Source organism: Liolophura sinensis, chromosome 1 (genome assembly GCF_032854445.1).
Source record: "Liolophura sinensis isolate JHLJ2023 chromosome 1, CUHK_Ljap_v2, whole genome shotgun sequence".
In the NCBI taxonomy this organism is placed as follows: domain Eukaryota; kingdom Metazoa; phylum Mollusca; class Polyplacophora; order Chitonida; family Chitonidae; genus Liolophura; species Liolophura sinensis.
In genome coordinates, this window is record NC_088295.1 from 3904691 (window position 1) to 3932110 (window position 27420).

The window sequence follows — 27420 nt, forward strand, 5'->3', positions numbered from 1 at the left end:
TGTAATACCCAATCATCCATATATTTACCACTAAATATAGTGGTATTCACTAAAGGATGTATTATTATATAGTTAGATGTTTACCGTTTGAGATGCTGTGTGTCCTCACAAATACAGGGAAGGCTCCTGTATTTACACGCTAAAGGCCTATGGTCACGTGACCTAAGTTAACCAATCATGACAGCTTTACCGATCGGCTAGATTTAGTGAACTAATTTTCCAGACAAAAATGCAGAAAACTGTAACTATAGAACTATATGTAACTATATATAAGAGCTTTTGGGCTTATGTGAGAGCGTTTTCCTTGGGGTTTAAAAGGCACCAAATATTTACATTGAATAAGGAAAACTGACAAAAAGCTCTCAAGGGATTGAAGAGTTTGGGGTATGGCTATCCTCACTTCCATATCACGCAGTGCCAAGTGCAGACCGTACTAAGAATTCTTTCGATCAGCATGGCCAAAGCGATTTGGTGTAGGCCCCTACTTAACAATATATTCTGAAGAGCATTATTCCCAAACTAATAAAATTCCATAAAAGCACCTGATATTTACCTTGGGAAAGAAACTTAAACACAGTTGAATGCCCCGGTACTCCCGACTCCAAACACTGCGCTGGGAGCGTAGGGAAGTATCACGCAAAAATAGTCCTCAAACATTTCTTGCATACATCAAAAATTGCTCTTAACAAAGTGAAAAATTATACTCAGTTATTCAACTGGAATATTTTATAACATTTCAGAACATGCTAAAACAACTAGCAACCTGAAAAAATGAGCAGAGTTCAGAACTGTATATTAACATACACTGGCTCGTCGTAAGCAAACAAAATGGCCGCCACGGGTGAGGAGAGAGTGAAGCCCACACAGACTTCAGGCTTTTACACAGGATATACAAGGTGTCAAGTCCTATAGAAGAGGTAACATATCACTTTAGTTCTGGGGAAGCCTTAGAATATTGTCCTACAATGCACTGTGGAATAAATTAAGCAAAGACAAGCTGAATAGTTTGTCACAGTGCCACACGTGAAATGTAGAGGTACAACGAGTACATTCGAAGATATGTGAAGTGAATTACAGATGTTATAGCTACAAAAATATGGCACTGTTGTTACACATAGTATTATTTCTTACAACACCAATCAAATAAAAAAAAAGCTGAAGAGTACGGACTGGCGTCATTAGTGTGAAATGCATCTGGCTTCCACAAGTTCTTGGGTCAACGAGAAATTCTTCATTCGTCTTCCATAGTACATGTAATTCTGTAAAAGATAGAACAGCGATTTTACAAGGCCATGTACATGTACGTCCACCGTCTCCACAAATCCCGTAACGCAACACATGCACAGTCAGCCAATCAACGGTCCTGACGTATGACGTCATTGTAGACATCACAATAACGGATTACGTTCTGACGCCATACGTAAACAAATACAAATGGCGGGCTTGACAACGACTGCATGACCAGCCTGTTTGATGGCTGAGGTGTCGAAGACATCACGATCTCGAGGTATGGACAGTATAACTAACGGATTGGCATATACAGTTTTATGTACACAGGCCTAGTGTATCAGGTAAATGATCTTTCTGTTTGTTGTGTTAATGGCAGAATCCTTACCCCGGGTAACAGATCACTATCAACAATCTACCCGCTGATGCCAGGGGCCTACCGGAAAAAGCCTGTGGATGTGAAGTCTTTGGATATACGTAGGTTTCCCAGTTGATGTAGGCCTATCCGTTTATGATATTTTTAATTACGTACACCTATATGAGGCTCAACGGTACTTGGGCATGTTGTCTAAATTGTCTAGTGCATAATTTTTAAGTGTTGTAGGCCTGTGCAGTATAATTATTCCCTCGCCATTTCCGAGATGCCGAAGTGGGCTGTATATAGCTTTATCATTAAGTATGTGTAGTTACATGTTCTGTACCGATCAACCTGCTATGACTCGGTCATGAATAATTAATGCTTTGTAGTACAGCGGCACCAGCTGTGACATGCGTGCTCCATACAAAACAGAAAATGGCCTATATTTGGAGACCAAGGAAGTCCCCTGTATAGACGTACTCCTCGAAAAGCTTGTATGCGCATGGGTCGTTGTACTGGCACCTCATATAACAGGTGTTTCATCGGCATTTCCCTTACATATTAAATAATGCACACAGCCAAGTTAATATTCTCATAAATACGACTTAGGTTAAACCTATAAATAGTACATGACGACTATATAACCTGCGAAGTTGGCAAACACCCAATGTTCAGTATGACTACAGACATTTTCGTGAACTTTGGCACAAAAATGTTCCAAGATTTGTGAGTATTAGTGGCTCATGCCACGTGTGTATCAGTAGATCACGTGGAACGAACGCTGTACCGTACATTATTCCAACGCGGTAAAGTACAGAATGAACTCAGTGACGGACATGTGTCACACGATTGAGCTCCGACACTGTAAATAAAATTTAAGAGTCGTTTTATCTTCACACAGCTTACTATCCGTGTGGAAGTACTTATACTCTGACTCATAGTCTTAGGGGCATATGTAACGGCAGATATCCTCAGCGTATCTGGTCATGTGCATGGGTGTACTTCTCTGATGTATAGGGCCCTGACGTATAGGTACTTGTAACAGAGTAAATTCTTTTAAATTTCTTGATATCATTAGTCATACAGTTTACCATTCATCTGTAACGGATTATGATCTGTATGTTCATACATGTATGATTACCTTTCCGCATACGAAGGTGCGTGGTTAACATAACTATAGCTAAACAATACTAATATAATAGTTATGTTTAGCCCTTGGCGACGTTCAGGCCTGTAAAGGCAGATTAGGCAATGTGTCAGATCTGGTGTAATGGGCATAACTTCTAACCATTCACGTGGTAGGCATGTTAGTCATGGAGTGGGGTGCGCGGCCCATGAATAGACCCGACTCATGCTCATCTTAACACGTGTTCATATACCTTTGTATTCACTTCACCGCTGACCAACTCATGCGGATACATTGTTGTGAGACTGCAGAGTTATCTACACAGCCGATATTACACGCGACAAAGCTATACAAGTAAGTGTGGCGTATAATAGCATATCTAGTTCACATCTGACTGTTGCAAATGAAATTACCCTGGAAGTCAAATTGATTTATTAAGGGCAATAATAAGTGTGTGAAAATGGGTCTGCGTTACCTGTACAAATATTGTAGTACTTTTGTACACAGTGGCATACGTATGGTGTGTTAACGCTACAGCTTTTTAGACGCGTAGGCCTATAGGTGTCTGTGTAGGCTACGGATTTGAAGTATTTAACTGCTAACGTGATCCAGACTGATGTGAAGGATGAGCTACACTAGAGTACATACAGCCACACCCATACCCTCCCCCGGTCTAGTAATTAGGGCTTGGATCTGTTCCCATTTGGCCGCAATGAGTCTGCCCCCTCTGTCACACCTGTCACATACCGACCTAGTTACGTCTGCCTTGTGGTCCTTCGTGTGTATTCATCGCCTTTGAGATAGCCCGTATGGCCTGGGATGTAACTAGCTAGGCCTTCTATATAACACAGAGGCAGATACCATGTAGTTGAACTGTAGAGACTAGAAATCTTTTAGGACGGTATCTTCGTCACGCGTCTATTAGTCAGCTTTGAAACTTGTGGCTCTCTCTACATCTGTGCCTTCAGGTAGTCGCTTGGTTAACTAACCGACAGGTCCCCGTGGGACCCCCTGTGTCTGAGTGACAGAAGAAGAGTCACGGGAAATCAATCCGCCCAGCTTGGGCTGGCAGCTCTGTAACATGTCTACACACGTTGTTGTTAAGTGAACAGACCGACGTACAGCGTGTTGCTGCTCCCCAACACACGTCCGCTGGCCCACGGAGCTGGAGAAAACAGACCACAGTGGCCTGACGGTATATGTCACAGTGTTCAGTGTACGTGAGGAATCAACGAATACAGGTGTCTGACAAGCTATATAGGGCAATCTGCTTTCTTACAGGTATTCGCTGTTAACAGGTAGGCTGCACCCAGAGGCCGTGAACACCTTAAGAGGTATCTTGAGCCGTTCTATCCCCGGGGCACGGCTGTCCCAGATTGTGGCCATAGACTGACCCGTTTCACCTGTGATGCAGTCTGTGTGAGGTATACTCTGAGGTTATAGCTGTAGTTTTGAAAGGCGACTGGGTACAATTATGATGGAGTCGTCGTCGAGGAAATACCGCATCTCGTCCGCTCTTCCCAGGACTAACTCAGGCTCTCAGGAACCAATGATCATATCTAACGGTTTCCATTGTGACAATCCTACAGCAGTCATGGAGGGCTGTTCCAACCCTGGTCACACGAGCATAGAAATGAAGTGTCTCACAGACCTGGGCCAACAGGCTCCTAAGACAGGAGCCACTTTAACATACCACGACATTAACTACCAGGTTCAGGTGCGCAATAAGGGATGCTGTAAAGGCTCATGCCCTAAAAGGATTCTAACAAACATCAGGTGAGTGTATAGTGTTAATGTATGGGGTAAGATATAAGGAAAGTATAACGGACTACTGCTATAACATGGTGTTTCTGTGTGAAGACGCATTTATATATAACAGTCAAAATGGCAGAGATGAGATATGTGGTAATGTCTGTATAACGGTCCATGATATCGAGTTGCCAGCGGTTGTTTGTTGTCGTTGATATCACGCCAGGTATACAGACAAAGGTGTGCTGGACCCGGGCCAAGAGCGTTCGCTGACACAATGCTGACCTTCTCCAGAACACAGCAGTGCCGGGTCCCATACCGCCTTTGTTAATGGGGCTTCCTCGGCGGCAGTTATAAAGGCTCATTGCATTCTCGTCTATATTGTTATCTTAGGCTTATTCCACACCGATTATATAGCGTGCATGTGCGATTAGCTGTACGTAGGCATATGCATACTGTGGGGTGTACAAACAAAGATCGAACCATAAAGTCAGAACCATTGCAATTCTGATGATTGGTGGAGCACTTCAGTAAACAACTGTCACACAAAGGACAACAAATTGCATGAGATATGCAAATAAATTCAATTTGGGGCCGTCAGTTAAACAGGGTTCAGCAATACAACACAGTCATATCCGTCATAGATAAATCTAGCTGGTTCTCATTACAGTTTGGGGAAACAGGTATACGATAATGTCATCTGTTTGTTTAATTTTCAGACATTGAACCATTGTTATATCCCTTGCGAATTAAAGTTAAAAGACTACTCAGGTATCGTACTGTAACCCCGACGAAAATCTTTGGCTGTTTGAGGGTTGTAGTTTACAGTAATGTACATGTACAAATACTAAGTAGGCCTCTCACATGGATACAATAACGATTTACGGGCTGACACTTAAACGCTTGGAAGTTGAGCCTCTGATTTTTAGTCAAAAGGAGGAGAGTTATAGGTTAAGTGGCAAATCTGCATAGCATCGCAAGAATTCACCCTTTCCCAATACCTACACCTTCACGGGTGAGAAAGGAGGAAATGTGTGTGTGTGTGTTTGGGGTAGGGAGAGTGGTGGGGGGGGGATAGATGGATACAAATTGTAGTTTAATTGTTACACAATCTAGGGACCTTCACTTAGAACCCGCTGAAGGATAGGTCAGTGTACTCCATGTGACTAAAATGGACAAACCAGTCGTATATGTAGATAAAACATTTAAACACGACACGCGTGATAATAAAAAACACCATTTGTAACTTCACCCATTCAGGTGCACTGACCTTGTATGTGTTTTTAATCAGATCTGCTGTCAGACATGTACAGGCTGTGTTGCATACACCTGGCATAGGACACACACCACCCGGTAGCTACATGTAATTGTGGTATATCTCTGCATGTATAAATCCCTTTTATTCGTCTTATCTGCTGAAAGGTGGGCAGCTCAAATCGATAGGTTTGTCGACTGTGTTCAGGATTGTCCGAGCTGCTAAACGTATATGCGGAAAGACCTGCATTTTATAGGATGCATGTGACATTATTATTGATTGCCTACATGACTGTCCAAATCATCCGCTACGTGCACATGTGTACGGAAAGGTCTGCAATGTGATCTAGGATGCACGTGACAATGTGTTTGTCTACATGACTGTCAAAGTCGCTACACGTACGAGGAGGCCTGGGTGCTACAGAATGCACGTGTCCACAGGTTTCGCCACCCACCATCCACCCCCTCAAAAAAAATAATAAACAAATAAACATTGGACCACAGATTTAATCTGTATTTTCATTGGGCCTGTTTGTGTTCTACTGGACCAGTAATATATCGAATCGATACATGCGCATGCAGTCGCGTATAAAATGACAAATAAAAACACTAAGTTATTAATTTAACGATCGGCTTCCGTCTGTGTTCAACCAAGTTTATACGGAGGTTTCCGTTTAAAGATATCGAGGAAATTAACATTATTGTTAAAAGTATTATCCATACGTATTTTTGAGAAGGACGAAAATATCGATTTGATGTATTTTTCGATTGCCTACCTGACTGTTCAGATCGTTACATATACGGAAAGGCCTGCGTGCTACAGGATGTGTCGGTATGTTTGTCTGTTATCCGTAGACTGTCCAGATCGCTACCTATACGGAAAGACTGTCCAGATCGCTACACATACGAAAAGATTTGCATGCTACAGGATGTGTGTGTCGGTATGTTTGTCGATTGCCTTTAGACTGTCAAGATCGCTACATATACGGAAAGGCCTGCGTGCTACAGGATGCACGTGTCGGTATGTATGCCTATTATCTGTAGGCTTTCCAGATCGCTACATATACGGAAAGACTATCCAGATTGCTACTCATACGGAAAAGTCTGCATGCTACAGAATACACCTGTCGGTATGTTTGTCGGTTGCCTTTAGACTGTCCAGATCATTATATATACGGGGAGGTCTACATGCTACAGAATACACGTGTCGGTATGTTTGTCGATTGCCTTTAAACTGTCCAGATCGCTACATATATGGGGAGGTCTGCATCCTACAGGATACACGTGTTTGTCTATAATCTGCGTTCTGCCCAGACGGTTAAGTATGTAATTACATAATGTTGATCTGAAATATGGTTGCTTCAGGATACGCTTGTCAATATTGCCTGGCCGATTGCCTAAATCTATTTAGTCTCCTATATTTGCAATGGCAAGGGGACAGGAACAACACACACTCGCTGATATTATATTTTAGCCCCTAGTTTTCGTTTCTGTGGTGGGTTTTTTTTGTGTGTTGAAAAAAGCTTGACAGAGGAAACACTATTTCTCTACGTGAGGGCCTGTCAGTAGTCAGTTACTGAGGACTCATCATTTGTACGTGTGTGTTATAGAATACGCATGCGTCATTCTGTGGGATTTGGAAATATATTTGTGATACATGATGGCTGAGTAGAATAAAATACAAATGAATTTGTTTTTAAAAAAGCATCGATAGCCTATGATCATTGTAACTATCAGGACGACTGCCATCTTATGGTTTTAATATCGAATGTTCCTTCAAATTCCCAGAACTTTACATGTGTGCAGCACCCTTTGTATTGCAGTATATGGAAGACTGCCCGTTTAGGGTAATTTTACTCACGGTAATCAGTCAGTATATATATATGTTTCAAAATTTGGCGGTTAACTGAGCAATTCTTCAGTCAAATGAATGATAAGAGCACATGAGAAATGATTAATAGGCCCCTACTGTTCAGTGAGGAATGAGCTAGCAACACCTGTCACAGTGTAGCGAGGAATGATCCAGGAACACTTGTCACAGAGTAGCGAGGAATGATCTAGGAACACTTGTCACAGTGTAGCGAGGAATGAGCTACCAACACCACGGTGTAGCGAGAGATGATTTTACAACACCTGTCATGGTTTGGTGACAAAGGATCCACCAACATCTGTCACGATGCAGCGAGTGATGATCTACCAATACCTGTCACGGTGTAGCGAGGGGCGATTTTCCAACACCTGTCACGGTGTATCTAGGAATGGGCTACCAACACCTGTCACGGTATAGCGATGAATGAGATACCAACGTCATGGTGTGGCGAGCGGTGATTTACCAAAACCCGTAAAGGTATAGTGAGGATTGATAACATCTGTCACGGTGTAGTAGGGGGTGATCTGCCAGTGCTACGGTGTAGCAAGGGGCGATATACTGACATCTGTAGCAGTGTAGCTGGGAGTGACCTAGTGACAAATGATCCACCAACATCTGTCACGATGCAGCGAGTGATGATCTACCAATACCTGTCACAGTGTAGCGAGGGGTTATCAAATAACATCACAGTGTAGCGAGGGGTGATCAACCAACATCACAGTGTAGCGAGGGGCGATCTACCAACATCACAGCGTAGTGAGGGGCGATCAACCAACATCATATTGTAGCGAGGGGTGATCAACCAGCATCATAGTATAGGAAGGGGCGGTCAACCAACATCACAGTGTAGGGAGGGGTGATCAACCAGCATCACAGTGTATGGAGGGGCTATCTACCAACATCTGTAACAGTGTAGCGAGGGTTGATCAACGAACATCACAGTGTAGGGAGGGATGATCAACCAACATCTGTGAGAGTGTAGGGAGGGGCGATCAACCAACATCACAGCGTATTGAGGGGTGATTAACCAACATCACACTGTAGCGAGGGGTGATCAACGAACATCACAATGTAGCGAAGGGTGATCAACCAGCATCACAGTGTAGGGGGGGGGGGGGCGATTAACCAACATCACAGTGTAGCGAGGGGTGATCAGCCAGCACCACAGTGGGGGAGGGGTGATCAATCAACATCACAATGTAGGGAGGGGCGATTTACCAACATCTGTCACAGTGTAGCGAGGAGTGATCAACGAACATCACAGTGTAGGGAGGGATGATCAACCAACATCTGTCAGAGTGTAGGGAGGGGCGATCAACCAACATCACAGTGTAGCGAGGGGCGATCAACCAACATCTGTCACCATTTAGCTAGGAGTGATATACCAATACCTGTTACGCTATAGCGATGAATGAGCTACTAACACTTGTCACGACATAGATCTACCAACAGCACGGTGTAGTGAGGAATGATCTAACAACAACTTTCATGGTTTAGTGAGGGATGATCTAAACAACACCTGTCAAGGTGTAGCGAAGGGTGATCTACCAGCACCACAGTGTAGCGAGGATTGATAGAGGAACACCGTCAGGTATAGTGAGGAATGATTTACCAACACCTGTCACGGTGTAACGCGGGGTGATCTACCAGCACCTGTCACGATGTAACTTGGAATGGGCTACCACCACCACGGTGTAGCGAGAGGTGACCAACCAACACCACGGTGTAAGGAGAGAACACCTGTCACGGTGTTGCGAAGCATGATTAACCAACACCTGTCAAGGTGTGGCAAGGGACGATCTACCAACATCTGTCACGGTGTAGGGAAAGGTAATCTACCAACGACACGGTGTGGCTAGGAATGGGTTACCAACACCTGTCACGCTGTAGCGATTAATGAGATACCAACACCTGTCATGGTGTAGCGAGAGATGACCTGCCAAGACCTATCTCGGTGTAGCGAGGGGTGATCTACCAACACCTGTCTCGGTGTAGCGAGCGGCGACCCAGCAACACCTGTCACGATGTAGCGAGGGGTGACCTACCAAGACCACGCTGTGTTACCAACACCTGTCACGCTGTAGCGATGAATAAGATACCATCTGTCACGCTGTAACGATGAATAAGATACCAATACCTGTCACGCTGTAGCGGGGGTGATCTGCCAACGCCTGTCACATTAAAGCGAGGAATGAACACTAAAATGTAATGTTACCATTTCACCCGGTGAAATTTATCCCGTTTTAGACAATTTAGATTTGAATATAAGGCTGTGGGGTCTGATAGTTCCCCAACTGAAGTATTGTTCTTTGAGAATGTCCAGAATAGTTGTGCAGTCCTCTGTCTCTAGGAGTAATCAATCTCTTCGACCCGGATCCTTGCCGCACAATTACAGATGCCTATATTGCCTACATACAAATCTCGTGGTTGATACGCTTGATTAATTATAGTCCTGTTTCGCGTTTATCAATCGTGTCTTAAGTTTTTGAAAAAGATGTTTATCTCCATTTGTATCAACCTGTATCAAGAGCAATTTATCAGAACAGACACAGATTCTTGCCCAACAAGTTTACGGCAACGAAGTTTTACGAATCTTATCAGCAAATGTTTTAACAAAAGGGTCGACGCAGTCTGTACTGACTTTATCTAGGAGTTGGACAAGGTTCCGCGCCTTCTCTTCCACTATTAAAGGACAAGATCAACGGATTTCGACAGGGCTTCAGTTGGTTCTAGATGGTTTTTCATAAACGTAAAACCCACGCCCACTTAAATCAGTTTTAATATAAGCTATTAATTAACTAATATCTAAAATGGAAGTGGCGCAACAAGAACATAATACTTGTGTCAGCACACACTGTCTGACGACAAGACGGTGCTTTGGGTTATCTTAATGTTGTAAATGGGTCCATGTGGCCGAAAACTGAACTATAGGCCTACATGTACCAACACCTTTCACCCTATGGTAGAGAAAAAGGAAATCGACTACACGTATGTCACGGTATGATCTGTGCCACAGGTGATCAACACCTGTCAAGCTAAGGTGGGGAGTTTGTTACACGTATAGACTTATATGGCACATATTATCAAGACCTTCCATTCTAAAGTGAGGAGTCAGCCATACGTAGAATTATCTTATATGGCACATGACTTATTGCTATGGTGGGGAGTCAGGTATAAGTATATCACCTTATGGTCTGTGGGAAAAACAGCCTTAAATCACGCTATAGTGAGAGTCAGCTATAGCTAGACTTATGGTATTTTGCCTATGCCACCAACACTTAGGTTAAGTTTTCACGTAACTGTCAATGGAACAACTGACCAACGGCTTTCATGGTATGGTAGGGAGTGGCCTATACCTATGAATATAACAATACATCATGGCAAATAAACAAGAGCAGTGGCGATAGTGTGATAGTTGGCAAATAGTCACTCATAAGCGGTGAAATCCGGCCTCTTCTCGAGTTATCGCAGTTGAATTATTTCAACTGTTCGTATAATTCCGTAAAAAAATTTTTTGAAAATTTTTCGCGACCCTGGATTTGCAATGAGCGCTGAAGAACTCTATATACCATCTAAACAAACAGCTCGCGTAGCCATGATTGATAATCTATAGGATACTAAAGTGTAGACATATTAATTGCACGGTCCTCCCATTCCTAGCTGTGTGTCTGCGATGTAGATGACTGACTATCGATCGGCTCCCCCACCCCTCAGCAAGACCCGAGCAGCCGGCACAAACAGAAGCCTGTTCAGGTGAGCACGTCGATGGTTGCTAGGTGATACCTGCACTGATGGGCCGACACACGCCCAGGATCGCTGAATAAATTATTACCTTGTCAGCATATATACAGTAAAAGGATGTCGGCCACAGTGCAAGTATCGTTCGGTCTTTTAAACCCACAAAGCGGGTCGAAGAGAGAGCGTCCGTCACACTCTCTATATATATGACAGCTTAACCAACCCCCGCATAACACTGTTGTGATCCTCTGCCCCACCGCGCGGGAAGTGTGAGATATTATACATTTATGTACGCCTTTCACCTGTGGGTTGTTTCGCTTCGTTAGTCACGTGATCAGCCACTTAACGGTTAGCTTTATTCACTTTCTCAAATTCCAATGACGTATCATAGCCTGACTTGTTATCAACATGACCGACGACTGATGGAATATGACTGCTTTTGAGCTCACGCCTCGAAATTTCCCTGTTTGTTGTCGATAAGAATATTCTTGCGACACCCCTGGCAGTCAGTTTTGGGCAAGATGGAACGTACCGTATAATAGCTGCAAGTTTGATTCAATCTATATCTGAGAATTAGAACTACCAGAGAGAATGTTGCTAACCCGACACACCTAATCTTATTTTCTGAAGGTCATTGTGTATCCGAGCTGAATAACTTGTGTCCATGCTTATACGTCCACCGGCTGTACGCTCAGGTATTATATGGGCCTATCGCTTGGTGTTATTGTTTATGTTTACGAGGAAATTGTGAATAGTTAATTCCAGAACAAGCTTTGTTTGTGGACAAGATTAAGCGAAGAAAAACGTCACATCGTACCACGTATCTAAACCTCTAGCATACATGGACCGTTTAAAAGAGGAAGTTCTAACTTCCTCGCTTGGCGTTCAGCATGAAGGGGACAGTGCAACGACTGGTTGACCCGTATCAGTATAATGGCTCGGGCGGGGCAGCTTACTTGCCTTCGGTAAGTCATCTCAGTGAAGCAGAACTAGATAAAAGAGGGGTGGAAATCCGTCCTGCAACAAGGAGGCACATTACATACACCCTAAGGATTCCTTCGTCGTCATATGACTGAAAAGTTGTTGAGTAAGACGTTAAACGCCAAGCACTCACTCACTCACTTACATGGACCGTTGAGTGAAATATTCTTGAGTACGGCGTAAAACACCAATCAAACAAATAAATAAATAAATAAATGAATACATGGACCGCTGTTCTGCCCAGTTCATGCCTGCAATTTTGTTATGCGGATGTTTTTAACAATTGATTTTATGCCTTGTTATTGGCGGATAGCGATTGGAAGTGACATAAGATCGGTCAGCTGACTGTTTGTAACGAAACAGCTATCCATCATTATTTGTCGTTACGGCTTATGTTAGGAGTTTTCTCCAGTCTGTAACCCGTTCCCTTACACCAGAACATATAAGCGGCGTCTGTGCATTGTAAGCGAAATGTTCTCGAATACTGTGTAAAACACCGATCAAACCAATACCTCGGTTGATAAAATCTTTGGGTAAGTAGAATTGTACACGTATAATATCATCTACTTTGCCAGTGGAGGCCTATAGGTTAATTCACACATGTGTTAATGTAATGATATTGTTGGTCTGTTGCAGTGGAAAATGTGGACCCGGCATGAACGCCATTCTCGGTCCGACAGGCAGTGGGAAATCCTCGTAAGTATATCGGACACCTGAATGTTTGCCTTCCACCTCACTAAACCGTTGAAGTGAACACCTGAACGTTTGCCTCCCACCTCACTAAACTGATAAAGCGAACAACTGAACGTTTGCCTTCCACCTCACTAAACTGATCAAGCGAACACCTGAACGTTTGCCTTCCACCTCACCAAACCGATGAAGTGAACGCCTAAACGTTTGCTTTACACCTCACTAAACTGATAAAGTAAACAGGTGAATGTTTGCCTTCCACCTGACTAACCTGATGACAAATAAGTGAATAAATGGTGCTATGAAGCTATAAACTGCATGCTATCCAGATATTGACAGTGTAATTGCAAATACAGAGTGCGATCTACATACGGACTGATTATATGGTAATTAATGTATTATGAAATATAAACGTGCAGGATGCTTTTTTGTCTGTTGGTATCCCAGTAAAATGGAACCACGAGTTATTTGATTACATGCCGTTTTTGATCAACTTATCGATGTGTAAACCCACTTGAGAGACATTGTGGACAATGTGTGTTCACTTCGGGTGTATTTGCAGGTTACTGGATGTCCTGGCGGGTCGCAAGGACCCGGATGGCCTGACAGGAAATATTCTGATAGATGGGAACAAGGTCCCGCATAATTTCAAATGCATGGTCGGATATGTAGTTCAGGTATGTGGTGGAAACGATTTCATGCACCAATCAGATGTCAATAAGAGTATGATTGGAAGGATTTGAAATGATATACACCGAAACATTTTTGATCGTAAGGTGTGAATTACGTGAGCAGGTAATACCAATAGAATAGAGGTTTTGCTGAGAGCACGCATACTGTGGTTACGTAAGGACGGTGCTGTGATTGTCCGACTGCCTGCGAAAACTCCATTATATGTCCAAGTTTCTGTTTTTACGCTTTTCCACACTTGACATACAAATGCGTATGTCTAACTATTCATCATCGTAGCTGTATATTTCAGGATGACGTAGTCATGGGAACACTAAGTGTTCGAGAGAATCTCGAGTTCTCTGCATCCTTGCGTCTTTCTAGTGATGTATCAAACAAGGAACGAAAACAGAGGGTAGATACAACTCTACAGGAACTCGGCCTTACTCACTGCGCAGATACCAAGGTATGCCGTCATTTTCACCTGGAGTTTTCTTTGTGATGTGTGATATAAACTTCTGATTGCCAGACCATGTACATGTATTATGTGAGATAAAAGGCCGACTTCTGGTACATGTGTTTTGTATTCAAAAACAAAACTTTGTTTTTATCTCAAGAATGGTATTTGCAGAACACAATTATCACCCGTCACACTTTAACTCGCCTTTTTCCAGGCTTTGCCTGCAAACAATATCCCCAATTTTCTTCCGTGATTTTATTTCTGATGTTCTCTGTGTATTAAGGTAAGGTCATGGCTCGTTTTTCAGATTGGTAACGAGTTTATTCGGGGTGTGTCTGGGGGAGAGAGGAAGAGAACTAACATTGGTATGGAGCTGATCATTGCTCCTCCCATTTTGTTTCTGGATGAACCCACCACAGGCCTGGACGCCAGCACGGCCAACGCGGTCATGCTGCTGCTTAAAAGGTAACTTGATGACACCTGTTGTATTCGGTATATGATAATGTCTCCTGCTTTACCAACCGGTCACTTTTTCTGTAGCAGTGCAATTATATTACAGTTCACATCATTTTCGTGTTCACACTGGCGCTCATTATGTCGAGTCCATTGACCCAGGCTTTTGTTTCTGACGGACTCCGCTGCTGTGTGTTGTAGATTGTCCATGCAAGGAAAGACAATCGTCTTCTCAATCCATCAACCACGGTACTCCATCTACCGGCTGTTCGACAACCTCACACTGCTGTCCAAAGGTGAAGTGGTGTACAATGGACCGGCAACAGACGCTCTCTCCTACTTCGAGTCAATAGGTAAATGTCAGAGAATGTCGTCAGATCACTAGTGGTTGTCTTACATTTGTCAAACAAAATTCATTGTTGTTTTAGATAAAAGTTATCTCAGGATAAAAAAAATATGTATAGTGTTGTTTTTTTTGTTTTTTTTTGTGAAAATGGAAAACAATGGGCATCATCTGACTACTAAATATAGCTGAAATGAAAAATTAGAATAGAAGTTTGTGCCATTCCAATACCTCTAAGCCACTATCTATAAGCTAGTTATCCGAATTGTTCCGGACGCAGGCGAAGGTTAGGTATGTTCTGTTCGCTGTGTATACCAAGATATTGACTGTCTTTGTTCTCTACACCTCCCCCCCCCCCCCCCAGGTTACCATTGTGAGGAACACAACAACCCTCCAGACTTCTTCTTGGATGTCATCAATGGCGATTCTACCGCTGTGGCCGCCACTGTTGATGATATCAACGGTAAGTTGGAAGGTACGCTACTAACCCTATTACGCCTTTTTACGCCTTATGATTTTGCGTGACGTTTTACAAATACCAGGTTCGAACCAGCAGATGACTCATCTCAAAACAGGTTTGTCGCCTGCATGTGGGACTTTACAATAGGAGGTTTTATTTTTATTTTTCGTAATGTGCCTTCTTGACAGAACTGAGTAGTTTACTTTATAATATGTGTTCAAAATAATTCCGAATAATACCGTTGTTCCATAATATTGATTGGAAACATAGTTTAATATAAATACAGTGGTATAATGTCGCATATGAGGGATGAAGGGAGGTTATGTTCCAGACACACCAACCATAGTCCAAGTTATTTGTAACCGTCATGAGGAATGGCTCACAACACTTGTTTTGTGTTGTAGGAAACATGAACAAATCAACAGAGAACGAAGGTGAGCATAGGCAAATAACTTGCCCATTAAACCATGCACAAGAGTGTTGTTTGTTTGCTGATTAAACTGTGCACACGCCATTGATATAGCCGTGTTGCTGCGTGATCAACGGATTGTTTGTTTTTAACATTTGGCCAAGAGTTCATTTTCTAAATCATATGTTTATTCCATAGTTAAACTTTGTTCTTTCTTTTTTTTGTTAACTAATATATGGAGAGAATCTGAGTGTCTTACATTAGTGATTAATTCTGTCATTTATGTCAAGTGTAACCCCTTATCATCAGCACTTTACATTTTGAATGTTTCTGACCAGTAACGTCACCAAACCTTAATCTGTATAGTGACTCTCTCCTAGGTCAGGTGTTGACCATTTACATGTAAAAGTGAGCCCAAGCTTGTCATCATGCATCGATCCTTGTTATTGTCTTATGGCCAAGTGAACAAAGTTTCTACTGTTCTGATCTTCCCCAGTGATCTCTTTTGGCGCCCTTTCTCCTCGGTCTTTCTTACGTCATTACACTGTACTCTCCAGCATAACACACGGCATGCTATTATAAGTTGTAAAAAAGAAAAAAAATTAAACGCGATTGAACTGTATGATAATCTGCTTACAAAACCATTCTGTATATACATGGCTGTACAAAGTAGCCTAAGGTCTCATGAACTTATGGGGAAAATGAGTTCTAAAGTTAACCCCTTCTTCTAGACAGTGTCTTCGACGAAGACGTGAGCGACAGGCGGCACATAGTGGGCCAGCCACTCGTCAGTAAGTAACCTCACCATACTATATGCATATATATCTACATATCCTGTACTAATACAGCGGGCCATCCCTTAGGCGCGCCCTGTATGAGTTATATCCTTATGCCAACACTTGCACATACACACACCCACATGTTCGTATAGCCCTGGGATGCGGTTGGTTCTGTACAAGTCAGATAGTAAATACAATAGATTTTTGGAAGAATGCATTACTGATCCTTTTATCTATATAGAGGGTAATGCAGGATATTTTTGGTATTTACGGTATAGACATAGGTGAAAGGGTTGTGGTATATGTCACGGCATGTTAATGGAGATCGGCCCGAACTGCCGCTCTTATTTGTGGAACATGCCGCATTCACAGACTTGTCTCTGCTAAAAACGCGATAGCCAAGCCGACTTCATCATTCATTCCGCTTCTGTTCTCACTTCATTACTCGCCTCTGTAGAGCTTTCTGAGTATACCCTGATGGTTGTCACATTTATTACTACATGTAGTTCTGATGTGTTGTTTTGGTGTGTTGTTGTTGTCCTTAACTGTCATTCACTTTCCTGCCTGAGGTATGGGCACCGGCTTCATATATCCAAAGTGATTCCAGCTGGGTTGTGGGTCTGCTATCTTCATGCACACAGTAATGCAAATGTCACTTTATTATCATGTATTTAATGATCAGGCGTTTTCTATTCACATTCGATATTATGCTTTAGTTGTTCAACTACTGCCGATAGTCTTTTCAGCTTAAAAGCTGTTTAAAAAACATTTTTTCAGATTACTGCTAACTATTAAAACATGATTAATACTACGGCTCTTTAAACTGTGGTCGTATAGGTCACAACCTTTTCACTGTTAATAACGGTAGTTTCCATTGGAGTAAGTCTTGTCTTAAAAGTCCTTTAAGCCAGCGGTGTCATGATTATACATCTTTTGTTTTCTTAAGAAGCGACAGATGAATTCCCCATTCAAAGAGAACTAGTTGCGAAGTTCAAGCACTCTCATCATTTGAAAAGGTAAGTGTCCACCGCCCTTTTCTAAAGCCGCAATGTTGTTTCTAAGCTTGGGTTAATCGCCTGAGATAATTTTACCCTGGGACGTATTTTATTATCGACAACTTATATACTAGCAAGGAACATGACTTGAATACTCACTCGCCTAGAACACACCTTGCGTCTTTCCATCATCATTGAAAACCGTTGACTGCTCCCCTTTGCATGATTCCGCCCTAATTTCGCACTTTCTTAGTTCTTAGTGGTGGTTTGTGCTGTACGTCGTTTTAGGAATTGGCCTTGCGATTATTGACATGGAACGTTCATATAGGCTGACGGCTGGTCTATGAATGCCTGTTTTGATGTGGGCCTATAGACTTTCACAGCACTGGCGATACCTGCATCTCCGTTGTCTCCACGTCACGGGTGATTCACTGGTGCCTGCTTTTGTTTCAGACTTCACGAAGAGATCGACCCTGTCCTAAGGGATTTTGAGAATCGAATGACCGCAGGTCAAGACATGTCCGTGAAGCGGGTGGAGTACGCTACTTCCTTCTTCCACCAGGTAAGGCACTCTTACCGTGTTTTGTAAAGGCGTCATATGGACGAGCATTAACCGTTTGGTACATTTTATAAGATACAAGCCTATAAGCAGTCTTTCCAACTTCATCTTGTTCTACACAACCGATTTGCAAGGATGTCAGAAATCATAAGCACGTGGGTACCGTTTGTAAAAATGCCATTTTGTCGCAGTCGTAGAAAGTTTGTGGAGATGCCCCAGCCGGCTTGTGCGAATCCAGGGTTTGTAGCAATGCCATATCGTCACAGTAGTAGGTATGATTTGTAAAAATATCATACTGCTACACCAAAGCTTTCTGTGAAACTGAGGTGGCTCTGTTACATACTGTCAGTTTGTATTCTTTGCACCTACGGCCGTTACATTACGTGTTATAGCCAATAGACCCATTTATTTGTACCCTTTAATAAGGGTAAGTGCATTGGCCCTGGTCGTTGTTGACGGTATGCTTGTACTTGTTACAGTTACGTGTTGTCTGTTGGCGAACTGGGACCAACACTTTGCGAAATCCAGGAGAAGGAATTTTACAGGTACGTATCGTGCACGCAAATTCCTGCGTTAGTTTCGGTGTCAGTCCATGTCCTGGCTGGTGGCTAGGTGCTAGTATGAAAGTCAAGAAATTTATGTATATCCATACATCGGCAACATGCCCCTGTGCGGCTTCTCCCCGTCCTCGCCCCAGCATAATCTTCACCGCCGCTGATTTTTGGGCCAACCCTAATTAAAGGAAAGTAAATTAACCGTAACAGTTTTATCAGCTGCTAAAACAAGGCTACCTTTTTAACATCAAGAAGCACTTGCAAAATTATTTTCTGATTGGATGTGTCTGCTTTATCTGCTGTATATGTAAACCAGGCTAAGACGGCTTTGTAACAAGCTGAACACTGTTTCCGGTTTCAGATGTGCGTGAACACACTGTTTGGTCTGATTGTCGGAGGAATATATTTCCAACTCGATACCTCAAATGACGTTGGTATCCAGAACAGGTAAGAATTGATGCCAGGCTAAAGTTAGAAGTTAGTTAAACCACGTCTCAATCTCTGAGTATCTTGTCGCGGGTTATATTTGTCACGAAGGCTAAATGTTTAAACTGGTGATTTCTATCCGCAGGATTGGGGCTTTCTTCTTTGTCATCATGAACATGATTTTTGGGAACCTGGCTGTCGTTGAGCTGTTTGTCAAAGACCGTCCAATATTTATGTGAGTTGAGTTTTCATTAATTTATCATAAGAAGAGTTATAGATAAACATAACGTAGATAGAGAGATCATTCATAACTTAACAGTCGTTTGTATATGTATATATGTAGTATTTTGTTCATCTGGTGCGAGTCAAATGAAAAACCTCTAATGGCCATTTGCTTTGTTTTGGCAGTCACGAAAGTGCCACGGGCTTTTATAGGGTCTCTGTGTATTTCCTGGCTAAAATCCTCTGCGATGCCATTCCTATACGGTCCATACCCGTGGGGTCTTTCGCTGTGATAACATACTGGATGATGGGTAAGTACTTCTGATGGCCTCCCCTGTCTGGAATATGCCTCACCTAGGGCCACCAAGAACTGACCTTAACTAACCATACTACATTGTCAGCTGTATTGTAACGTCACCACCGCCAGTGGTTTTGAATAGACGCAATTCGGTGGATACTCTATTTGACACAGTACTGCACTTAATCCTTGTGTAATACTCCCCAACCATTCTTTATTAGGTCCCCACCCCTCATCTCATCGCCTGTTGAAATCTCTGGTTTGAAAATCATTTGCAACCCTCCCTGTGCAAAGTTCTGGAAATTTTCTAAGCCGAGTAGTTTTGAAAAATGTTTACAACGCTGAGACCGACTCCAGGGCCAAATGCATCAGTCCTCGTGATATCTGATGTTCCCAAAACAGCTCTCTGCTCTGGCTTTAGTTCAGCACATTTTCCAGGTACCCTGTGAATCACGGTGGCCAAGGGGTCCATCTGGCTATGACCGGTTTTATCTACCCAGAGACATATGCAGGACGCATAAGTGAAATATTCTTAAGTGGTGTCATCCATGAATACCCCAATCAAATAAAAAAAAACCAATAAAAAACTTATCCTTATTAAACTAGCCAACATTATTTTTGGCTATCTAATTCTTATAAAATTAGCCAATGTGCGAGGTATGTGTGTGTTTGGAATTAGGTTTTAGTAGACATGGCTATGGTAGTGATCACACTGTATGTTTTCCATTGGTTTACCTTGATTCCTTGCAATGTGAAGACGGTGTTTTATGCTGGTGGTTGGCTAACTGTCCCAACAAAAGTAACCCATATTATGACCTTTGCTTTTTTTCAGGACTCAAACCTTACTTCGGCCGATTCCTCATCTATTTTTTAACACTGTTCATGTCGTCGATGGCAGCATGCGCCGTGGCCTTCATTATTAGCGCCACCACGCGGAAGATGGCAATCGCCAATTTGTGCCTCGCTCTATCATATGTGTTCATGATGGTAAGGAGTAATAGCTGCCTTTATTCACACGTAGAACCCTTGTATCCAGAACTGTCTTATTTCATTTATTAGTATTTTAAAAAAAGGCCTAACTATAATGTCTTTAAGTCTGTGTCTTGCCAAAGGTACGTGGGTTACCCGGATACATTTCCTCTGCGTGTAATTCTGGCAGCCATCGTAAAATGATTCCATGGCCAGTGTAAGGTTACTTGACAAGTAATTAATTATATAAATATGCTCTTGTGTTCATCAAAGGAAAAGTCCAGGGAGGTAGAACTCTTAGCGAAATGAAAGATAATGAATAAGGCCTTAATTCCACTAATAATTACTTTTTATGGTTAACGTTAATGAATCGCAGCTTGTTCCTCTTCGAACAGCATTGTAAAACAAGACCATCTATCACCCAGTGGAAAGTGTCAAACACTCCGACCGTTACATGTCACATCCGGAGTAAACGGCAAACAGGAACAAAGCACTGTCTCAAATCCAGCTGGCTAGAATCATCGGTCGTCAGGCTTTGAATTAAAATAACTACATGGGAAAAAATTACTTGTCGGCTATTTGAATTCCCGAAGCTTGGTTTCTCTGCAAGGCCAACTTTCCCGACTTTTTCCTTTAAGGAATAAACTTTGGATCCTCATTTACACCTGCCCTGGTCTCGTTTTAACCCTGTATGCTTAATGGCAACTCCTCTTGTCTTTTTACAGTTATTCGGTGGGCTGCTTGTAAACCTGGAATCAATGGGGCCTGGCTTAAGCTGGCTAAAATACCTTAGCATATTCAGCTACGGACTTGAGGTGAGTGTGTAGGTCTGATAAATTGCATTTACCATGAGTGCATTTTTTTCTGGACCTAATTCTGCTTAGGGTACACCATGCTGTTAGGGGACATGTGAGTTACTGCTATTTAATCTTTTACATTAACAGTTAGAAATAACAGGATTTTGCTGCGGTCAGTTAACAAGATGCCAGATTTCACAGGTTACGTATGAGCATTTACCAGCTGTCACACTACCATCCTGCTCTGGTTTTACTGTCCATAGTGTTGTCCTTGATGCCCTAGTTCTTTAAGTTTGTTGTAATCGTCGGTATAAAAACAGAAGAATAAAGGAAATTGCTATACACCAAAGTATTCGTCCTATTGAGAAACATACCTGACTTAGTTATGTTATCTCCTCTAATCATTTGCCGCCATATATATCATCTCACTTCAGGCTCTCAGTTTGAACGAGCTGACGGACATGACATTCTGTACCTACAGGAACGGTACAAATGATTGGTAAGTACTAGTATCACAAAGGTTTCCACACCTGGGTTTTGTTTTATAAAAATAAGTAATAGATAAATTTGTTACTGATGTTTCCGCACACGCTGAGTCTGACAAATATCTGCACCCATTATTATTTCTTCGTTTCTCAGTGACATGTACCTGTGCTTTTCTATATGGCTTTGGTCTGTGTCTCCATGACACTGACCAGTGTGTTTCTTCATAAGGCTGACCTGTGTGTTTCTTCATGACACTGACCTGAATGTTTCTTCATGACACTGACCTGTGTGTTTCTTCATGACACTGACCTGTGTGTTTCTTCACGGCACTGACCTGTGTGTTTCTTCATAAGGCTGACCTGTGTGTTTCTTCATGACACTGACCTGAATGTTTCTTCATGACACTGACCTGTGTGTTTCTTCATAAGGCTGACCTTTGTGTTTCTCCATGACACTGACCTGAATGTTTCTTCATGACACTGACCTGAATGTTTCTTCATGACACTGACCTGTGTGTTTCTTCACGGCACTGACCTTTGTGTTTCTTCATGACGCTGATCTATGTGTTTTTTCCTGACGCTGGTCTTCATCTTTCTTCACGACACTGATTTATGTGTTTCTTCATGACGCTGACCTGTGTGTTTCTCTGTCTGCAGCGTGACCGGAGAGCAGTACCTCGACAAACAGGGCATCCTACACGGCAGCCTGTGGAAGCTATGGGAGAAGGAGCTGGCTCTCACCATTATATGTCTCGGCTGTATGCTTATAGCTTATGCACAACTTCGACGTATTCCTAAGTTAAAGTAATTGATAGTCTTTATATTAGCGCCATAATTCTGTTCATATAGCTGGAATAACTTATTTGTACAACAGATTTTGACAAATCGGGTTGAGTTTGTTCTGTATATTGACAACAAACCTGACAATCCTCTGAAAAGTAAGAGGAGATTTTATACTGTGTATACAGACGTGTATTCTGTATGTCTTTCATACTGACTTTGAGCTGTGATTTCCATTACCAAATATCTTCATATTTGTCATCATGTGTTAGCTGTATTTTATGAAATGGATGAATTGTTTACAGTGTGGATGGTGTGACATGGTTGGCTGAGGGGTATATGGGCGCGAGGGTGTGATCGACCGAGTGCAAAACTTTTTAGATGCTTGGTTAAATGATGAGAACAAGCTAAACTTATGGTTTAGGTCGTAAAATGCTGAAGGATGAAATTTTAATGGCAGCTGAAGTGTTATGTAAACTATGAATATAGCGCTTTTACAGTAACTGAACTGTTAGAAACGATGTATATAGCGGTTTCACAGTAACTGAACTATTATAAACTGTGGAAACAGCGGTTTTACAGTAACTGAACTGTTATAAATGATGTATACAGAGGTTTTAAAGTAACTGAACTGTTATAAACGATGTATATAGCGGTTTTACAGTAATTGGACTGTTATAAACGATGTATATAGCGGTTTTACAGTAACTGAACTATTATAAACCGTGAAAACAGTGGTTTTACAGTATCTGCACTATTATAAACCGTGGAAACAGTGGTTTGACAGTAACTGAACTGTTATAAACGATGTATATAGAGGTTTTACAGTTACTGTCGTGAACGATGAGGACATGTGTTCTGTGACAGTAACTGGGACGAGAACAAATGATGTTTATAGTGATTGTGTAGAATTCTACTTCTTCTAGAAAGTGTAGGCCTAGTAATTAAATCTAGATCTTTGTAACCAATTATTGTGTCATATAATGGGGACAGAATTACATGGACAGCAGGTTGGTGTAGACTGAGGTCTTGCCTCATCCGGCACTGCTTTCTGTAGAAGACCTGGTTGTGGGGGAGCAGGTTGATGGTAAAATGAGCCCGACACCCCTGTGCTGTCAGTCTACAAAATGAGCTCAGCACTTGTACGCTGTCATTCTACAAAACGAGCCCGACACTCGTCCGCCGGTCAGTCCACGTGAATATCTTTACAGTGTCAATCAACAGGGCTCGTGCTTGGCCAATCCGTAATGAGACCAACACCTCGTCCGACTGCTCCTTTGGCTCTCCCGTCACTCATCTATGCAGTCACATATGTATCCGTCCATATACTAAGCCTGTTAGTTCCATGTATACATTACGTCAGATGGACACCTCATTTACCCATTGTCGTGCAATACAAGTATGCAACATCCCATGTATATAATAGCCCTTAGATTTTGGTTGTGACACCTGAAGTATAACATGCCTGGCTTTTTAAAAGTATAATGTGTATATCGTGCATAAGTGCCAGGGCATGTATATGTATATATATATATATATATACATACATGTGTATATCTTCTTGAGATATATGTGATATCTACACCCCTTACGAGCAAGTGGTTTGACTTTGTCCGCGTATATGTCTGCTGCATATTTGTCACCATTGTATATATTCACTGTCCATTGTCACTCTCATGTAATACTGTCATATTTATAAGCGGCCACGATAAACAACATTTGGGAAAAAGTTCCAAGGGGGATAATTCATGGGGAAAAAACTCCTTGGATCATCCGGCCTGGTGGAAAATCCCGGGAAATTCGTCATCATGGAAAATCCATGTTTTTGTCTCCATGGTGGGAAATTCTTAGCTAATTTGCCGCACTTTGTCCTTGGAACAATTAACCTGAATGGATGACTTTTTTGCGTCATAACCTGTTTATTGCTCATGTTTTATTTGGTTTGCAGGTTTAATGACATGTTGTTTATTTCGTGACCTGTAATCCATAGTATATAATTTTATATCCAATAAATCCTCAAGATACTGCTGTTTTTGGCTGGGTTGATCGCTAGTGTATATATTACCACCTCAGTGACTGTCACATTTACCTTGTTGTAATACATTTTGAATCTCATCTCCGATGTAATTGTATACCTCTATCGTGGCGTAACCACACCGAGCGTATTGATACAATATGTACAGGCAGCTACGTTACAGCCTTCACTCGCCACCCAGACGAGGTTGACAGGGCAGGTCACATATGCATTCTATGCCGGTGCCGTCAAGGTGTTAAGTCCTATCAATAGGACGTGGTTTTGGGGAGGGAGTATAGAAGATTGTAATTTTATCGGTAAAGGTTGGGTAATATTACACTTATCGTTGGGATTTGGGGGTAGGGTTGTGACGGATTTCGTGTCTATATAGTCATGAGACACGCAACTGCCTTGTACTGTCGAAATACGCCACAATGAGCCAAGTTTAGAATCATCTTCTACACATTCCTCAGTTGTAATGATTGTGTTCTTGACTTACTGAAACTAAAATAAAAAGAAACGATACAAGAAAAACAAAAATGTTTTGTTTTGTAAGCCTATACATGTATCACGCGAAGAAAGCCCTAGATATTCCAGCTGAAATGTCTGGTAACTGTCTAATTTTTTTTCTTTTGTTGAATACCGGTGTTCAATCCCAGAACGATTAAACGATTACACTTTCATTAATATGTGACTTGGCGCTCTACATTCCAAACTCTGCACTTCGCGAGTTAACTACTACCCATGTAGTCTGTTTTCGGTGTGATACAGTGCAGTGGTGATGGGGGTTGGCTTTCCTGTTATTCCAGAAACACGAACACGGGCGAAAATTTATTTGTTTCTTGGATTGTTGTTTTAACTCCATATAGGCCTACTCAACGGATTTTTCACTTATATTAGCGCGTTCAGTTTTATGGATGAATGAAACTGGAATGCCCACGGTAAACAGTCAGCATTTCGCAAGTTACTTATGTACGGACAGGCACACCGTAGTGGTAGAAGACAAATGGGTCCAATTGTTCAAAAGTGTATTAGCTAATACTGGTATTTGTGAATACTTGTGATTGTGGCTTAACACCTGTGAGGTAACGCAGCAAATGGGCTATATGGAAGGAAAGCAGCGAGATAGCCTCGTCTCTTCAGTTCGCAATCATGATCTCGTTGCCTGGCCCCAATTCCTCGCTACGCTACTTCGTTACCAGTCTTCATTTCGTTGATACCACGCTGTCCACCTTTCTTGCTCCCTGGCCCACACATTCATTGGTCCAGGTATTCGTTTACTGCATATATGCATGGTGGTTGAGGACTGCATGGTTGTTTTTTCATGTTAAATACATGTAAAACAGCATTTTCCCCTTCTTAACATTAGATTCCCAAAGAACTGTCTCCATTTATTTAAGAGACATGCCCGGTTTCCTAATGAAACATGCAGTGGTTAAGACATTTTTTTCAGAGGACCGCGTTTTTTTACCACCATACAAAAGAAAGTTGTTGGGATAATTTCACACAGTAACGACCAAATGAAAAAACAAAATTTATTGACAAGAATTACTGGTATTAAAGATGTATTACTGTCTCGATTTTGAGTTTCTCAGTGTGTTAGATATTTACTGTGACAGTGAGTGAGTGAGCCCTTGGGGTTTAACGTCGTACTTAACAATTGCACTGTTTTGCAAGTGATATACTGGCATATGATAATGTGGTCGTAGATGGCAATAGGGATTTGTGAATCATGTCAGTGCGAACTGTGACGCAGCAGAACATTTTCATGGTATCACATTCGAGCAGGGTAGTTATGTTCATTATTTATTTCATTTGGGTTTTACGCTGTACTCAAAGATATTTCACTTACACGACGGTGGCCAGCATTGTGGTGGGAGGACAGCCGGCAAAACCCCGGGGAAATTCCAAGACCATCCACAAGTTGCTGTCAGACTTAAGGGCTGAGAGGTACCCACCATGAACTGAACTTGAACTGATGAGAGGCTTGAACTGGAGACAAGATGCCACAAAAACCTCATGACGTGGTAGGCTTCCTGGTGTTAAATTTGAATATTCTACCTCAAAACGTCAGCTTGCTAGCATTTGATTTGAATAGGCTGCCTCATAACGTCGGCTTGCTAGCATTTGATTTGAATATGCTGCCTTAAAACGTCGGCTTGCTAGCATTTGATTTGAACAGGCTGCGTCATAACGTCGGCTTACTGGCCTTTGATTTGAATAGGCTGCCTCAAAACGACAGCTTGCTGGTGTTTAATTTGAATATGCTGCCTCAAAACGTCGGCTTGTTAGCATTTGATTTGAATAGGCTGCCTCATAACGTCGGCTTGCTGGCGTTTGATTTGAATAGGCTGCCTCACTGGTTAAGGGCCAATGGCAAATCATGGCCTTGAACACAATTTGGTCCATTCCTATAAATGTTGGCCCAACTACTTCTGATCCAGAATTTTCCAAATCCTCATCTGATATTACTTTCTTCCTACGGGACTTTAGTATAGGTCTAGATGCAATTTCTGTTAACCGGTATCAACCTTGTATCTAACCAGTGGGAATCGCATACATTTCAAGCTTAAGAAAACCTTTCTTTCATCTGCTCATTAATCTGAACACATGGGTTTAACACAGAGTCATTCCCTCCTATCATCGTAGAGAAATCTGAATGTTCATAAAAAGGCACAAAAAGAAAAAAAAACCCAAACAAGGCAATGGTGTAAATTTATACATGTATTCAATGTTTATTAGCAAATGTTACCTG

The 27420-nt window shown here is 42.1% G+C and overlaps 1 protein-coding gene across 6 annotated transcripts; it reads left to right on the plus strand.

Annotated features, from left to right (window-relative positions):
- LOC135475275 (broad substrate specificity ATP-binding cassette transporter ABCG2-like) lies at positions 1 to 24165 on the plus strand. Of its 6 annotated transcripts, none has more exons than XM_064755114.1 (21): positions 1 to 917; positions 1607 to 1704; positions 3680 to 4487; positions 12940 to 12999; positions 13556 to 13670; positions 13976 to 14128; positions 14430 to 14587; positions 14777 to 14928; positions 15283 to 15393; positions 15783 to 15812; positions 16519 to 16578; positions 17513 to 17582; positions 18015 to 18123; positions 18600 to 18665; positions 19036 to 19121; positions 19246 to 19335; positions 19509 to 19633; positions 20453 to 20607; positions 21315 to 21404; positions 21821 to 21885; positions 22529 to 24165. In XM_064755114.1, the coding sequence occupies exons 3-21, from the start codon at positions 4186 to 4188 to the stop codon at positions 22677 to 22679; spliced, it is 2148 nt and encodes a 715-aa protein (XP_064611184.1). In that variant the 5' UTR covers positions 1 to 917; positions 1607 to 1704; positions 3680 to 4185; the 3' UTR covers positions 22680 to 24165. The 6 variants fall into 6 exon arrangements, with proteins under 6 accessions (XP_064611184.1, XP_064611207.1, XP_064611200.1 ...); XM_064755137.1 differs by having other exon boundaries at positions 15283 to 15381; XM_064755130.1 differs by having other exon boundaries at positions 3993 to 4487.
- The last annotated feature ends 3255 nt before the right edge of the window (positions 24166 to 27420 follow it).

Coding starts and splice junctions, on each gene's coding strand:
- LOC135475275 (XM_064755114.1), top strand. CDS start 4,186: ATGATGGAGTCGTCGTCGAGGAAATACCGCATCTCGTCCGCTCTTCCC. Junction 13,671..13,975: donor TGGTCGGATATGTAGTTCAG/GTATGTGGTGGA, acceptor TGTATATTTCAG/GATGACGTAGTCATGGGAAC. Junction 19,634..20,452: donor GATAACATACTGGATGATGG/GTAAGTACTTCT, acceptor GCTTTTTTTCAG/GACTCAAACCTTACTTCGGC.